This window comes from Callionymus lyra, chromosome 19 (genome assembly GCF_982586985.1).
Source record: "Callionymus lyra chromosome 19, fCalLyr1.hap1.1, whole genome shotgun sequence".
Classification (NCBI taxonomy): domain Eukaryota; kingdom Metazoa; phylum Chordata; class Actinopteri; order Syngnathiformes; family Callionymidae; genus Callionymus; species Callionymus lyra.
Window position 1 is genome coordinate 11,977,320 of NC_141836.1, and position 17,616 is coordinate 11,994,935.

A 17,616-nucleotide genomic window follows, 5' to 3' on the forward strand; every position below is an offset into this window, starting at 1 on the left:
AGCTGATGTTTGGACAAATTTTGTTTTCAAAAAAATGTATTTGGGGTAGAAATATTTAACTGAATTATCGGAATGAGAATATGAAACTTTAAGTAGTCGTTGAATTAAATCAACAATGAAATTCCACACAATCCCGGCGATGACTGAGGACGAGAGGATACAGTGGACTCCAGCATCTTTTAAAGCTGATGTTTGGACAAAATTTGTTTTCAGAAAATGTATTTGGCGTAGAAATATTTTACTGAATTATTGGAATGAGAATATGAAACTTCAAGTAGTCGTTCAATTATATCAACAATGCAATTCCACAAGATCCCGGCGATGACTGAGGACGAGAGGATACAGTGGACTCCAGCATCTTTTAAAGCTGATGTTTGGACAAATTTTATTTAAAAAAAAAATTATTTGGCGTAGAAATATTTTACTGAATTATTGGAATGAGAAACTTCAAGTAGTCGTTCAATTAAATCAACAATGCAATTCCACAAGATCCCGGCGATGACTGAGGACGAGAGGATACAGTGGACTCCAGCATCTTTTAAAGCTGATGTTTGGACACATTTTGTTTAAAAAAAAAATTATTTGGCGTAGAAATATTTGACTGAATTATTGGAATGAGAATATGAAACTTCAAGTAGTCGTTCAATTAAATCAACAATGCAATTCCACAAGATCCCGGCGATGACTGAGGACGAGAGGATACAGTGGACTCCAGCATCTTTTAAAGCTGATGTTTGGACAAATTTTGTTTAAATTTTTTTTTATTTGGGGTAGAAATATTTAACTGAATTATTGGAATGAGAATATGTAACTTTAAGTAGTCGTTCAATTAAATCAACAATGCAATTCCACAAGATCCCGGCGATGACTGAGGACGAGAGGATACAGTCGACTCCAGCATCTTTTAAAGCTGATGTTTGGACACATTTTGTTAAAAAAAAAAAAATGTATTTGGCGTAGAAATATTTTACTGAATTATTGGAATGAGAATATGAAACTTTAAGTAGTCGTTCAATTAAATCAACAATGCAATTACACAAGATTCCGGCGATGACTGAGGACGAGAGGATACAGTCGACTCCAGCATCTTTTAAAGCTAATGTTTGGACAAATTTTGTTTAAAAAAAAATGTATTTGCCGTAGAAATATTTTACTGAATTATCAGAATGACAATATGAAACTTTAATTAGTCACTAAATTCAATCAACAATGAAATTCCACATGATCTCGGCGATGACTGAGGACGAGAGGATACAGTGGAATCTAGCATCTTTTAAAGCTGATGTTCGGACAAATTTTGCTTTCAAAAAAATGTATTTGGGGTAGAAATATTTAACTGAATTATCGGAATGAGAATATGAAACTTTAAGTAGTCGTTCAATTAAATCAACAATGAAATTCCACAAGATCCCGGCGATGACTGAGGACGAGAGGATACAGTGGACTCCAGCATCTTTTAAAGCTGATGTTTGGACAAATTTTGTTTTCAAAAAAATGTATTTGGGGTAGAAATATTTAACTGAATTATCGGAATGAGAATATGAAACTTTAAGTAGTCGTTCAATTAAATCAACAATGAAATTCCACAAGATCCCGGCGATGACTGAGGACGAGAGGATACAGTGGACTCCAGCATCTTTTAAAGCTGATGTTTGGACAAATTTTGTTTAAAAAAAAATGTATTTGCCGTAGAAATATTTTACTGAATTATCAGAATGACAATATGAAACTTTAATTAGTCACTAAATTCAATCAACAATGAAATTCCACATGATCCCGGCGATGACTGAGGACGAGAGGATACAGTGGACTCCAGCATCTTTTAAAGCTGATGTTTGGACAAAATTTGTTTTCAGAAAATGTATTTGGCATAGAAATATTTAACTGAATTATTGGAATGAGAATATGAAACTTTAATTAATCGGTCAATTAAATCAACAATGAAATTCCACAAGATACCAGCGATGACTGAGGACGAGAGGATACAGTGGACTCCAGCATCCTTTAAAGCTGATGTTTGGACAAATTGAAAGCAGGTACGACTTCGTCAAGAGTTCTATGGTCTATACATTAAAGTCAAGTACCTGAAAAAAAACCCCAAGTCCTTGTGTCTGTATTTATGTCTGGTCTCGATTTAAAGTTGATGAAGACAAAGCATCTCACAACGAGTTTCTCCTCCTCTGGGAAGCTATTTAAAAGTTTCCCAAAGTTGTCGGAGGAAGGTGTAAGAGCGGGAAAGAGGAGGTGAAGTGACGGAGACCCACGGGGAACGAGGTTAACGCTCCACGGCGAAAGGTTGGATGCGAGCGAAAGGTTGCCGGAGTCGAACCATCTGCTAAACAAAGCTAGCAGTAATCCGGAGCACTTCTCACCAATTAGTCGACGACAGGTGTGAAGGAAGCGACACGTTGGATATTTGAAACATGAGAAAAGGAACCGTGTGAACTAAGTGTTAATTCTTTACCCTGAAGGTAAAAATATTTGTGTGTGAGGCAGGTGACGGAGAAAAATCACTCCGACACCATCACAAAGAGTCGAGTTCGAGCGTCTTTATTTACCTGGCGATGCTCCATTCGGGCTCGATCTTCAGCACGGTCGGGTCCTCCGTGTAGTTGAACTTGACCGCCGGGTTCCGGAGCTCGGCTTTGTCGATGTCCACCGAGACGGAGACGGGACCCGAGGCCATCCCGGCGGGCGTGACGCACACCACCTCTCGGGCGTTCCTCCTGGAGAACCAGAAAGACTGTTATGATTTCAACAGAAAAAACAGAGCTTTTAGGTATTCCACGTTTTTTTAGACAGTAGAGCGGTTGGCTCGTTGCTAGCTCCCTAGATAGTACGCTGCGTCACGGCCTGCTGCCACCAGCATCTGATCGCTGACTTAGCGATAGGGAAATATAAATAGGAAGAACAATTACTACTTGATTGATACATATTTGTAGAAAAAAAGGGTCAACTAATCATACTTAATGGTGGAAGACGTTTAAAAAAAATTAAATATCGCTTTTTTATTCAATATCCTGTCGCAAGAACTTTTCGGTTAATAGACTTTTTCTGGCTCTAAATCACATTTATTTTTATGATCATATTTCTTTAATGGTTTACATTTAAATAAAGTGTGAATAATTTTTATATCAGATTTATTTCCCCATTTAAAATTCAATATTCACAGTGTTTGTTTCAAATAAATTTGCAGCAGTTATCACAACCTCAGCATCTAAATGAAACAATGAAATTTCACAAGATCCCGGCAATGACTGAGGTCGAGAGGATACAATCGACTCCAGCAGCTTTATAAGCTGATATTTGGAGATATTTTGGTTTTAAATTCAATGTTGTCTGGTGGCACAATTATACCAAAATATTTTGAACGAAAAGCAATAAATAAAAATGTATTTAGCGTAGAAATATTTTACTGAATTATTGGAATTAGAATATAAAATTCTACTAAAAAAAATCATTTTGGAATTTTTTTTTTTTTTATTTAATTATTCATTCAATTAAATGAACTATGAAATTCCACAAGATGACTGAGGACGAGAGGATACAGTGACTCCAGCAGCTTTATAAGCTGATATTTGGAGATATTTTGGTTTTAAATTCAATGTTGTCTGGTGGCACTATTATACCAAAATATTTTGAACGAAAAGCAATAAATAAAAATGTATTTAGCGTAGAAATATTTTACTGAATTATTGGAATTAGAATATAAAATTCTACTAAAAAAAATCATTTTGGAAAAAGTTTTTTTTTTATTTAATTATTCATTCAATTAAATGAACTATGAAATTCCACAAGATGACTGAGGACGAGAGGATACAGTGACTCCAGCAGCTTTATAAGCTGATATTTGGAGATATTTTGGTTTTAAATTCAATGTTGTTTGGTGGCACTATTATACCAAAATATTTTGAACGAAAAGCAATAAATAAAAATGTATTTAGCGTAGAAATATTTTACTGAATTATTGGAATTAGAATATAAAATTCTACTAAAAAAAATCATTTTGGAAAAAGTTTTTTTTTTATTTAATTATTCATTCAATTAAATGAACTATGAAATTCCACAAGATGACTGAGGACGAGAGGATACAGTGACTCCAGCAGCTTTATAAGCTGATATTTGGAGATATTTTGGTTTTAAATTCAATGTTGTCTGGTGGCACTATTATACCAAAATATTTTGAACGAAAAGCAATAAATAAAAATGTATTTAGCGTAGAAATATTTTACTGAATTATTGGAATTAGAATATAAAATTCTACTAAAAAAAATCATTTTGGAAAAAGTTTTTTTTTTATTTAATTATTCATTCAATTAAATGAACTATGAAATTCCACAAGATGACTGAGGACGAGAGGATACAGTGACTCCAGCAGCTTTTAAAGCTGATCTTTGGACATGTTTTGGTTTCAAAACAAACGAAAGCAGTTACGACTTCGTCAAGAGTCATGTGATCTGTAAACACCAGAGTCAAGTACTTGCAAATACTATAAATATATCCTTGTTACTAAAGTATCAAGATATATCGTATTGTCAGTGTATAGATAATTGCCAACACACACTTCTAATTGTACTATTTGTGTGTGTGAGTCTCAGTGTGTGGAAGTTGCTCTCAGGTCCATGAAACTTATCACTAGATGTTTTCTCTCTTCTTTAAAGCACAACAAAAAAAAAAAAAGGAGAGAAGAGTGTGAAATAGAAAGAGACGATAATTTGGGTCCTTTTGCTTGGTAACCATGGCAACTCCATTGACAAAGACTACGCGGCGCAGCAACCTTGACACAAACGGTGACGCGAGCTGTGACAGATAAAGATAGAGACGAGGTGAGCAAGCAGTTGTGTTGAAGTGGAATCTGCTGGATTACTGCGACTGCAGCCACATCAAAGCCCACACACACTGGTGTGAATGGAGATTAGCTTGCTATAGCTAATCCATCCGTTTGACAACCACCAAGCTTTTTTTTTTTTTTTCTCCACCATGAGATTAAGCCAAAAGTCTGTGTCAGATGTGTCACCGAACACACGCGTGGAAGCAGATTCCTGTTGACAGACACGCCAGCAACACGCGATAACAAGCTTCGGCTGTACTTTCTCCGTCTTCGTCCGCCGTCGCTTCGGCGGAAAAACAAGGAGCTTCTTTACCTTTTGAACTGACACGGCTGGGAGCCCACGCTGACGGACAGGTAGCTTCCGGCGTTCAGGTAGTTCCCCTCGATGGTGACACGGGTGCCTCCGGAGATGGGACCCTGAGAAGGTTGGACTCGGCTGAAGAACGGCGTCTAGAAGGAGTCGAGAGGGTCAGCGATTCAGAAGGAAAAAAAACTTTGGTGTGGAAGTCATGAGCTCAGGCAGTTCAATCTCCTCAGGGGCCACATTGTATCTGGTATATGGGGAAGGCAAGATAAAAGAAGGATAATAAAGAATTTGATATGACAGAAAAACAAAAGGAATTAAATAAATAAAGTTTATTTAGAGATTCTAACAAGAAAAAAACAGGGTATTTATTTCAACATTTAAAGTAAAAATGAAATAAATTGTGTAATATTTCATTTTCTCTACGTTTGATGACATAATAGCACAGCTGAAAAAAAACTGCCCAATATTTATAAAAAGAAAAAGAAAGAGGGGAAAAAGTCCTCAAACTAAGATCTTTCAAAAGTTATATATGTAGAGTTAAATAAGTGATAAAACTATAAGATAAACTTCGCAAACATTTCTAAACGGTTTTCTTTTGACGGCACTTTGCCCAGGTCTGCGATATCAGGACGGCAAGTTAAAAATGTTATCAAATATTAATGTATCTTACAAAATCAGTAACTTAAATTACTTTGCAGAGTTGATTATAAATTCTAGTTTTATAGCTTCAATTATCAACAACAATTTCAAAGTTTCAGAAGAAAGACATATTAATTAATAGATATTGTAATAGCAATAATAACTGCTAATTAAAATACATTCTTAAAACTATACTATTAACATAAAATGGACAAACAAATATACATTTATATACCTTATTGTCAGTTAAACGTTATAGTATCATTTTAAAATATCTAAAATAAATTCATTATTATTAAGTTTGATTTTGCAATCTTTCGCTCAAATTTGAAAATAGCTAAACAAAGCATCTTAAATGATAAATATCATATATTCAAACCGTACACAATATCTTATCCACAAACACGCACATGTATATATTAATGAAAACTAACGCATCCCTCCCCACTCTCAACCTCCTTACCACAAAGGTGAAAGGTCGAGGCGACAGCGCCCTGTAGTCGTTGATGCAGTCCCTCACACACACCTCCACCTGAGCCTCCTGCACTCGGTAGCCGGTGGCGTCGTTGAGCAGACACACGATCCTGTTGACAGAAGCGAGAAGAGGATTAACAGAATGACGGTAATTACATTTAACTAATTACTTCCACAGGTTCCACTAACAGCAGGTTGGGTCAGCGCGATGAACGCGTGCGAGTTAATTACAGTCGCGCCGAACCACTTTTATTAAAAAACTTCAGCAGGAGTCAGTAGATTTTTTTAAAGGATAAAGGTGGTTAGCTCGTAGTTGAGAAGTTGCACATTTAATCTGAATCAGGAACTTTTGTTACTGTTGTTGTACACGAAATAACCAAAAATAATGAAATAAAACAAACACAATTTCATTTTATTTATTCTGTACTGCCACAAACAATTCCTATCTTGTGTTTAAAACACAATAAAACGCAATAAAAGTGACTGATTCTGAAAACAAGCCATAGAAAAGTAAGGTCATGATGCACGCTGCGTTGCAGCCTACTGCCATCAGTGTGTGATTATGTGAGATAGTGCTATATAAGTAAGTAATGCACCAGTGATGACATATACTAAGAGTGAAGCAGCACAAGTACAGGTTCATTCATTCATTCATTTTCTGCCACTTATTCCCTAATGGGAGCCAATCCCGGGTTCTTTGGGCAAGAGGCGGGGGACACCCTGGACAGGATACATAAAGACAGACACCATTCACACACACACTAATACCTATGGACAATTTCCCCAATTTCCTAATCAACCTCTGTATGTTTTTGGACTGTGAGAGGAAACCGGAGTGCCTAGAGTAAATGTACACAACACTGGGGAGTACATACACACAGAAAGGTCATTTGTTGACGTGGAAGTGAACCGGCAACCTTCTTGCTGTGAGGCGATCGCCCAGAAGTACAGGTTGTTCAAAAAACAATAGAGTATTTGGTGAAATATTAGATTCAGATTTGTTTTTTTAAGCAACGATTTCTACCCATTCAGAAACTGATACTGATGGGAGTAGGCTGCGACGCAGTGTGCCAACTCAACATCAGGAGCAATCAGGGGTTAAAGGTCTTGCTCGGGGACACAATGACACAATCCTATCTGGAGCTCGGATTTGAACCTGCAACTTCCAAAGGCCATCTGAGCAACTTCTTCTATTCTTTATAGTTACAATGGAAAATTCTGTTTACAAGCCATTGAAGTAAATTTAATTGACTTATGTTTTGCTTTAAAATATAATATTTTGGACCGTGTTTCACTTGTGATAAACATAGCAAAGCTTTTTAAATGTCAGTATCCTGGTGAGCTCGAGCTGAAAGTCTTCTCATCGATCGAGCGGCAGCTTTTTTTTTTCCTTCAGTTCTTAAGAAACTTGAACGTCTCCAGACGAGGCAACGGTCAGTCGCTCTTTTTCTTTCATCGTGTGAACTTTATTTGGTTTTCTTAAGAGTCCCCCGTCTTCAGTTTTCAATTTCAGTGACTAGGATCACGTCACAGCCTTCGCCATCTGTCGTTCGTTTGGGATTTGAAATTGTTTCAATAAAAGAAAAGACATTCACACATCCATCAAAACCTGATCAAAGCCCTCCATTGACTTCAGTGCGGCGGGTTAAGATGGAGGTAAGACCAGGTGCAGCGAAAAAGGAGAATCGCGGATGAAAAATAATGTTGATCCACAGGATAAATGAAAGTAATATGTGAGCGGACCTTCGCTCTATCCACACATACCGAGAGAATGTTTGATCTGAGTCACGCAAGAAACCTTTCAGAAAAAGGTAAATGTCAAGCAGCGGAGGAAATAAATGAGGAGCATATGGAAGCGGAGGAGAAATATTTATAAGATGTTTGATGTATATTTATCGCTTTGTCTGTCGTCGTCGGCCTACCTCTCGGCGCTGAGGTATTCCTCTTCGACGGGCACGCACGGCACTTTGCCCAACCTGACGCCCGACTCGATGTCTTGGAACTGGAGGCCCAGATTCTCCCCGACGATGGTGACCCGGGTTCCGCCCTGTCGGGGTCCGGTCTCTGGGAAGAGCTACAGCAACAAGAGGGAGAGAAAAAAACAAAAACAGTATTTTAACCAAATTTGATTAAAAAAAACATTAAATATGTCACGTTCCCCTTCCTGCGGCTTTTATTTTGTACACTCTTTTCCTGGGTTTACTGTTGCTGTGTCTCAAATCGCATACTAGCGTACTCAAAGTTAGTATTTTTAGTGCGTAAGTGCGTCTCAATTCTTAGTATGCAAAATTTAGTGCGCCATGCACACTAAATTGGCGTACTAAAACGCCCACAAAACTGAGTATGGTTCGATGGACACTATCCACACTAAACGGCTGCCATCTTAGTGACGTTGTGAACGGAAGTTACGTCATATATATGCATTTATATATACAGTATATATAAATATATATATATATATATATGCAGTACTTGTAGTTGCATTTTCAGCAGCAGTAGAAGGATGGCACGTCTTCATTGCTGATACCGACGTTAATATCTCCCGGATATTTAGTTTCTCAAAATTTTTCTTTATTTCTTCTTCTTTCAAACTTGCAAAACGTGCTGCCAGCAGGTGGCGATAGCGTTCCAACAGCTGGTTGCAAGCATCGTTAAATAGTAATAGAAGAAGAAGCTGTCGCGTTATTTCCTGTCAGTGCGTAGCTGCAGTGTTTGATTTGAGACATACTATCTGTGGAGAATTTGCGTACTAGTTAGTATGTACACTATCCTGATGCATACTTACTTCTAGTATACTAAGAGAAGTATGCGATTTGAGACCCAGCATGTGTTTTGCTGCTCTGTTGACATATCGTGAGCGCGGCGCTTGGCAAGATCCACGGCTAAATATCAGGATAATTAGCTGTGCTTCATAAAAAGTCTGCTCCTGGCTGACGTAGGCAAGTATTCTCTGGACCATCGGTAAAGCCCTCACAGTTGTTGGCCTGGTGAACCTACTTTGCAATTTGGATGCTAACCTCCTGACTGTTTTTTTTTCCTGTCAGTGATTTTGCGTTTCCGTTGGTGAGTTCTGGGTATCATTTTTGACCTTTTGTGTATTGTAGTGGATCTCGCGCCTTGCAGCCACAACCCTCGCCTTGGTTTCTTGGACTTCTGGTTCTTATTTGGACTCTTTAAACTTTTTACGCCATCTTGTAGACGTTTTGTTAGTTTAATAATCACGGAAAATAAGATGTAATAGTCTTTTGTGAACCTCCGGCCTGGTAACCTATTAACCGTTACAGAAAAGCCACTGAAAAAAGAATCGTGGGGTAATAAAAGCAATATTTTGTCACCAGTGCTGTGTCTCAAATCGCATACTTCTCTTAGTATACTAGAAGTGTGCATCAGGAGAGTGTGCATACTAACTAGTACGCAAATTCTCCACAGATAGTACGTCTCAAATCAAACACTGCTGCTACACACTAACAGGAAATGACGTGACAGCTTCTTCTTTTACTTCTATTTAACGTTGGTTGCAACCAGCTGTTTGAACGCTATCGACACCTGCTGGCAGCACGTTTTGCAACTTTGGAAAAAGAAATAAAGAAAAAATTTGAGAATCGAAATATTCGCGAGATATTTACGCTGGTATCAGTCCGAAGACGTCTCATCCTTCTACTACTGCTGAAAATGCACCTGTAAGTATATATATATGTATGCATTTATCTCCCCCTTTGTTGGGAACCCCTACTGTCTCTGAGCCCATCTCCTCCTCTTGGTCATCCTTCTCTGCTGTATCTTTGGGTGATATTTCAGCACTAGTGAACAAGATGAAACCCTCCTCTTGCTCAGATGACGTCCTTCCTTGTAGGCTTTTTATCAAAGTATTTGATGTAATTGGCCCCTGGGTTACCAATATGGTGAACCTCTCCCTTTCCACAGGGGTTTTTCCCAATGCATTTAAACATGCCATTGTGGAGCCTCTGCTCAAAAAACCAGGCTTAGACCCAACTGACCTCAGTAATTTCAGGCCTATTTCTAAGCTCCCTTTCTTGTCCAAGATCTTGGAGAAGGTGGTGTCCGAGCAGCTGTCTTTGTTCTTGGATCAGAGCGACATCCATGAGAAGTTTCAGTCTGGCTTCCGTAAACATCACTCTACGGAGACAGCTTTACTGAAAGTGTCCAGTGACATCATGATGTCGGCTGACTCTGGTAAATTCACTGTTCTGGTTCTCTTGGATCTGTCGTCAGCCTTTGACACAGTTGATCACCAGATCCTGCTGAGAAGACTAAGGGATGAAGTGGGACTGTCTGGGTCTGTGTTAGAATGGTTCTCATCTTACCTTTCTGGGCGCAGTTTTAGTGTATCTGCCAATCAAATGAGGTCTGAATCGGCAGATCTGTTGTGTGGAGTCCCTCAAGGTTCTGTTCTGGGTCCTTTATTGTTTTTGCTGTACTTGATTCCCCTTGGTAAAATCATTCAGAGATTTCCAGATGTTTCTTATCACATTTTTGCTGATGACATCCAGCTCTACTGCTCTTTTGACCCAACTGAGCCCCAAAGGCTGAACAGCTTAGTCAATTGTTTGCTAGAAATCAAACAATGGCTGAGTGAAAACACTTTACAGCTTAATGTGGACAAAACTGAAACTCTGGTGATTGCTCCTGATGATACGATTCCAGGGTTGAGTCAGTACTTGGGTGACTTAGGTCAGTCTGTCAAACTGAGCCTGAGAAACCTGGGTGTTGTATTTGATAAAGACATGTCTCTTGTTCGACACTGCAGAAAACTGACCAGAAACTGTTTCCTTCAACTGAGAAAAATCTCTAAACTTAGGAAAATGCTGTCACAACATGATCTGGAGCTTGTAATCCATGCGTTTGTTTCTTCTCGTCTGGACTATTGTAACAGTTTGTTTTCATGTCTTAACAAGAAGGAGCTGTCTCGCCTGCAGTTGATTCAGAACTCTGCAGCGAGAATTCTGACCCGCTCTAGTAGAAGAACTCACATTTCTCCGGTCCTTAAAACTCTTCACTGGCTTCCAGTTTCTTTCAGGATCAACTTTAAAATTCTGGTTCTTACTTTCAGATCTATTCATGGTCAGGCTCCTCCTTACATCACTGATCTGATCCAGCCTTACACCCCAGCTCGGTCTCTGAGGTCTGTGGATCAGAATCTACTTATGGTTCCACGCACACGACTCAGGACCAGAGGAGAGAAATCTTTTCAGGCTGTTGCTCCTAAGCTTTGGAACAATCTTCCTCTCTCTTTGCGCTTGATGGAGTCTACTGACTCCTTTAAGAAACATCTTAAGACGTTTCTATTTGTGCAGGCTTTTCCTTGAATTTCTCGAACTCCTGTGTTGTTCTCGGTGTTGTCTTGATCTTTGAAGTATGTACTGTTTTGAGTATTGTTTTGATTGTTAAAGCGCTTTGTGACCCTGGTCTCGAAAAGCGCTATATAAATATATATTACTTACTTACTTACTTATATATGACGTAACTTCCGTTTACAACATCACTAAGATGGATCCGTTTACGGTAGATAGTGTCCATCGAACCATACTCAGTTTTGTGGGCGTTTTAGTACTCCAATTTAGTGTGCATGGCGCAATCCATTTTGCTTACTAAGAATTGAGACGCACTTACGCACTAAAATTACTAACTTTGAGTACGCTAGTATGCGATTTGAGACACAGCAAGGCTCTATTTTTTATTTCGTATATTAGCTTTAAGCTAACATTTTTTCCCTTCCATTATATTTAAAAAGAAAAGTACAAATACACACTGAAGAGTTGGTAAAAGTAGGTGGATCTCGCTTCAACGATGAAAAATCACTCTTAAAAAAAAGAACAATAACAAGACGCAGAAATTGGAAGCGACATTCTCTTGAACTCATAATTGAAACTTATCATAGTGGTTTGGAATTGGCGCAGGCGAGTGTGTCGGTCCTGCTGCCGACGCCCTAATGTGATTTATGTATCCAGATTATGGCACATAACGGGGACAGGTGCGGCGTGACAAAACAAATATGGTGACTGATGGGAGCTCGTGGCCAAGAACGCAAATGCTTCAGCGACAATAATGGCCGAGCCATAAGACGAGGAAACGGGAGGTGTTTTTTTCGTGGAATCTGTCCATTCCATACTTTTTATTTATTTTTTGGAGGGTTGACCAGATGAATCATGGTTCTAATTTAAATCATTTTTTCTTGACGGTTATTTGGACTAGCACCTGATGAAGAGTAAATCAGAAAAAAAGCAGGTAAATGTACTTGATCTTAATATGAATCCTATATCTTTTAATAATAATATTACGGAGGCCCTTAAGGGACATAAAAAACAACTAAAAAAAGGCGTGAAACTTTCTCTTTTGGAAGTAAAAACTTTTTAATGCTCCGTATAAATGATTAAAACATTATATTGAGCTGTAAAAAACCTAAAATATTCATCGTCTGCTTCTGATCTGATACAATTTCCGTTTCTTCTCTCTGAATATTCCCAATAAGTTTTTGTACCTTGTGAAGAAACACGGCGACGAATCTCTTTTGACGCATTCATGAGCGACGATCTGGTTCCTAAATCAAAAAGTCTCTATGATCCACGAGCAGCTTTTCTTTTTTCTTCCCGAGACGTGTTGGATTGGGAAAAAGACTGCAGGAGCTTCGGCGCCCGACGACTGACGCAACCGCCCGCGACGCTTGGATCCTCGCAGGTAATGTTCTACCTCTCGTCGTTGATGGGATTACGGTGAAGTGCTGGAGGAGCAGCATGGCTTTGCCGTGAGTTTGTAACATGTGAGGGTTTTTTTTTTTGTGACTAGAATAGCTGTGAGACTTTCCCACCGTGGATTTAGGATTTGAGTGATGTGTTTATCCGTGAACACTTACCTTTGCTGCAGGAAGCTTTGCAAGCGGTTTGTTGGTAAGCTGTTAGGTATGTGTTGATTTAATGTGGATATGAAAATCTAACGCGATAAATGCACTTCAAAATTCATATTTAACACACTGTCTTTAACAGGGATTATAAAAAATATTTACTCAGTTTTACTGCCATCTTCATAGGTCACCATATCAACGTGAACATTAACCCACTTTAATATGAGACAACCATCCCATTGGCCACTTGAAGTGCCTTCAAATACTGTATATTGGCCCCTGGGACTTGAAATAAAAAGGTATAGAAGATCTAATAGCAGATTTGGACGAGTTACATTGAGAGACATTGTAATTCATCTTGTAACGTCTGTTTCTTATGAGCCAATATCGCTGATTTGATGGCTTAAAATCACTCTGACATCTATTTGTTTTCCTGGAATATCACACTAACAATCAATGATACTCTATCTTAACACAGGGGACCGGTACTGGTTAGTTATAAGTTCATACGAAAATAAATTATTGTTATAATTTCTATTCTATTGATGTTATTGAGTTTACACTTGCCATCATTGAGCAGCAATACAAATATATTTAATCCTTCAAACTCAAACTACTTTCATTCATTTCTGTTTTAATTTAGTTTGATGATGAAATTGATTTATTTTTTTCACTTGCTAAAACAAATATTTATTATAAAAATAATATTAGGAGTGTTAGAAAATATCAATACAGCGATATATATAGCTATTTACTTTTTTCACAATACTGTATTGATATTCGATACTACCCAAGTACGTTATATACTGTATATATATTTTATTACTGTTATTAATTATATATATTTTAACAGTTCAATAAAGTATATTTATGTTTCTTCATATTTTTTTTAATTGCAATTGTACTTCCTGCTGCTAGATGACAGCAGTCATTATGTCCTCCACAGCTAAAGGAACAATGAAATCCCGGCGATGACTGAGGACGAGAGGATACAGTTGACTGCACCATCTTTTACAGCTCATTTTTGGACAAATTTTGGTCTCAAAACAAACGAAAGCAGTTACGACTTCGTCAAGATGTCATGTGGTCTGTAAATTTTGCAACACTAGCGTCAAGTACTCAACAATACCATATAAGGTCATACGAAAAGTAAATATTGTTATAATTTCTATTCTATTGATTACTACTGTTTAAAAGGTGTTTTATTTAAAAAACAAAACGTTATTTTCTCTGAATTAACATTATTCTGTCACTTTTGACTCATCAAGACGCTCAGTTTGGTCAAGTTTACTAAAAAAAACAACCTGTAAACTAGGGGAAAAGAGCAAAAATACAAACTGTAATATTTATTTTTTTACTGTTACCTGAAGGTCGAAAGCTTCCAAAAAGATGTCATAATAAAGTTGCAAATAAAAAATAGTTATTAACTCACAGCCTTCTGAGATTATTTTTGAGATTTTTCCCCCGATTTGACCTCCAGCACTAAAAAAGCCTCATACAATTCGGAGATACATCTTAAAAAGATATGCAAGTGTATAAAAAAAACACCGACCTTGGTGATCTTGGGATGAGTGCAGCGGCTGTTTCCAGACGTGGCGTGCATCCATCCTCCGCCGTCGGCCAGCTGAGGCGGCGAGTTCCCGGCGAGGGCGCACTCCTGCCTCAGGGAACACTTCCTGTCGTGGACGCACCAGCCGCACTCGAACCGGGGGTCCGCCTTCAGACACATGCCACAGCTGTCGCGCAGAGCCCGGCACTTGTACAGGTGAGCTGCAGGGAACAGACGACGCCAGGGTTTAACTGCAGCTGAACTCACCGATGGATTTTCGGTCACGCATGATCTGCTGCTGGGATTTCAACCCTCAGTCTAAAAGTCAATCAGCACTTTTATTAAAAATCTAAATTTTAAGAGTTAAATAATTAACCTGGAAAATCCCGAAAATGAGGGATCCCCGAAAATCAGGGAAAAGCCTGAACAAATAAGAATATCTTAAGATGTTTCTTGAAGAAGTCAGTAGATCATCAAACACAGAGGGAGAAGAAGATCGTTCCAAAGCTTAGGTGCAACAGCCTGGAAGGATTTCTCTCCCCTGGTCCGGAAGCTTGTTCTGGAACCATCAGTAGATTCTGATCCACAGACCTCAGAGCCCGAGCTGGGGTGTAAGTCTGGATCAGATCATGGATGTAAGGAGGAGTCTGACCATGAATAGATCTGAAGATAAGAACCAGGATTTTAAAATTGATCCTGAAAGAAACTGGAAGCTGTGCTGGGTCTCAAATCACATACTTCTCTTAGTATACTAGAAGTTAGTATGCATCAGGATAGTGTACATACTAACTAGTACGCAAAGTCTCCACAGATAGTATGTCTCAAATCAAACACTACTGCTACGCACTAACAGGAAATGACGCGACAGCTTCTTCTTATACTACTATTTAACAATGTTGAAACCAGCTGTTTGAACGCTATCGACACCTGCTGGCAGCACGTTTTGCAAGTTTGGAAAAAGAAATAAAGAAAAAATATGAGAATCAAAATATTCGGGAGATATTTAGGCTGGTATCACCGAAGACGTGTCATCCTCCTACTGCTGCTGAAAATGCACCTGTAGGTATATGCATATATATATATATATATATATATATATATATATATATATATATATATATGCATATATATATATATATATATAGATGGCGGCCGTTTAGGGTGGTTAGTGTCCATCGAACCATACTCAGTTTTGTGGGCGTTTAAGTACAGCAATTTAGTGTGCATGGCGCACTACATTTTGCATACTAAGAATTGAGACGCACCTACGCACAACAAATACTAACTTAGAGTACGTTAGTATGCGATTTGAGAAACAGCACTAGTGAAGAGATTTAAGGATCATGGGAAATGTGAGTTCTTCTACTAGAGCAGGTCAGAATTCTCGCTGCAGAGTTTTGTATTAACTGCAGGCGAGACAGATCCTTCTTGTTTAGACACCAAAATAAACTATTATTAAACAATTTTTAAAAAGATTCAACTTATTATCCCCTTGATCATGGATCAAATTTCAAAATAAAAGTGTTGGCATGTCATTTCTTCATGCTGAGGGTTCGTAAATGATTTCAGAAAAGATCATTTTCTCTTAAAAGACTCACAGAAGAAGAAAAACGTTTAAAAAAAAGTGAAATTGAATGAGAGTATAAACGCATCTGAAAGATCCACTTGTTTCTAGCAGCTCCTGGAGCCAAATGTATGAAAAGAAGAAGCCTCACAGGAAATCTTCACAGAATGAGGAAGTCATTAAAAGTATGAAAAAAACGCTGGTAAATAGGAAAATTATTAAATATCAAAGGAGAAAAGAGTGGAAGAGAAAGAGTAGGATGCAGAGATGAGGTCTGTTATTATTTTAAAGATGATTCGCTGCAAGCAGCGGAGTCTGAGATGATTTGAAAAACAGAATTAAAAACGTGGAGTCGAGACAAGCAGTGAAAAGAGGAAAAGCAAAGAGGAACCAAACAATATTCAAACACAACCATGTTATTAAGTTCACACTTGCCATCATTGAGCAGCAATACAAATATATTTAATCCTTCAAACTCTACTTTCATTCATATTTGTAACTGTTTTTATTTACAGTTTGATGATGAAAAACACTTTTTTTCACTTGCTAAAACAAATATTCATTATGAAAATAAAATTAGGGGTGTTAGAAAATATCGATACTATGATATATATAGCTATTTACTTTTTTTCACGATACTGTATTTATATTCAATAGTACCTAAGTACCTTATATATATATATTTTTTTATTATTGTTATTAATTATATATATTTTTACAGTTCAATAAAGTATATTCACAGTGTTTATTCATTTAAAAAGAAATTGCAATTGTACTTCCTGCTGCTATATGGCAGCAGTCATTATGTTCTTCACAGCTAAAGGAACAATCAAATCCCGGCGATGACTGAGGACGAGAGGATGCAGTTGACTGCACCATCTTTTACAGCTCATTTTTGGACACATTTTGGTCTCGAAACAAACGAAAGCAGTTACGACTTCGTAAAGAGTCATGTGGTCTGTATATTCTGCAACTCCAGCGTCAAGTACACGACAATACTACAAATATATCCTTGTTTTTACAGTATAAGTATTGTTTATACATGTATCGTATCATCAGACTCTTGCCGATACACGCCCCTGTTAAATATATTCTCTATATAACCAGGTCTGACAGGCAATGATTTAAACATGAATTTAAAATACAGATTTTCACGTGTTTTGCAAGGATAGAGTTTTGGCCTAAATGTTAATGACTAGACAGGGGGAACACCACGCTTCTGCCTCTCACCGTCAGCACCGACACCGGCTGCACTTCAAAGATCTAATCCAGCTGCTAGCCTCAGTCGGCCATCGCAACCATTCTTCTGATCAAATCTGGCTGAACATAAAAGGAGCTCCAGGCTAATTAAACTGAAGATAAATCCACATTAACATCCACTTTTAGCATGAGT

At 37.9% G+C, this 17,616-nt stretch overlaps 1 protein-coding gene across 2 annotated transcripts in view; it reads right to left on the minus strand.

Moving 5' to 3' along the window:
* Window positions 1–17,616, minus strand: part of LOC148059524 (plexin-A1-like) — a 179,819-nt gene that overhangs the window by 34,993 nt on the left and 127,210 nt on the right. For both annotated transcript variants that reach the window (XM_087781286.1, XM_087781287.1), the window contains exons 12-16: window positions 14,663–14,880; window positions 8,174–8,325; window positions 6,241–6,361; window positions 5,145–5,281; window positions 2,559–2,726 (exon numbers count right to left, since the gene is read on the minus strand). In XM_087781286.1, coding sequence (XP_087637412.1) covers window positions 2,559–2,726; window positions 5,145–5,281; window positions 6,241–6,361; window positions 8,174–8,325; window positions 14,663–14,880 — 796 coding nt within the window. The remainder of the gene's footprint in view (window positions 1–2,558; window positions 2,727–5,144; window positions 5,282–6,240; window positions 6,362–8,173; window positions 8,326–14,662; window positions 14,881–17,616) is intronic.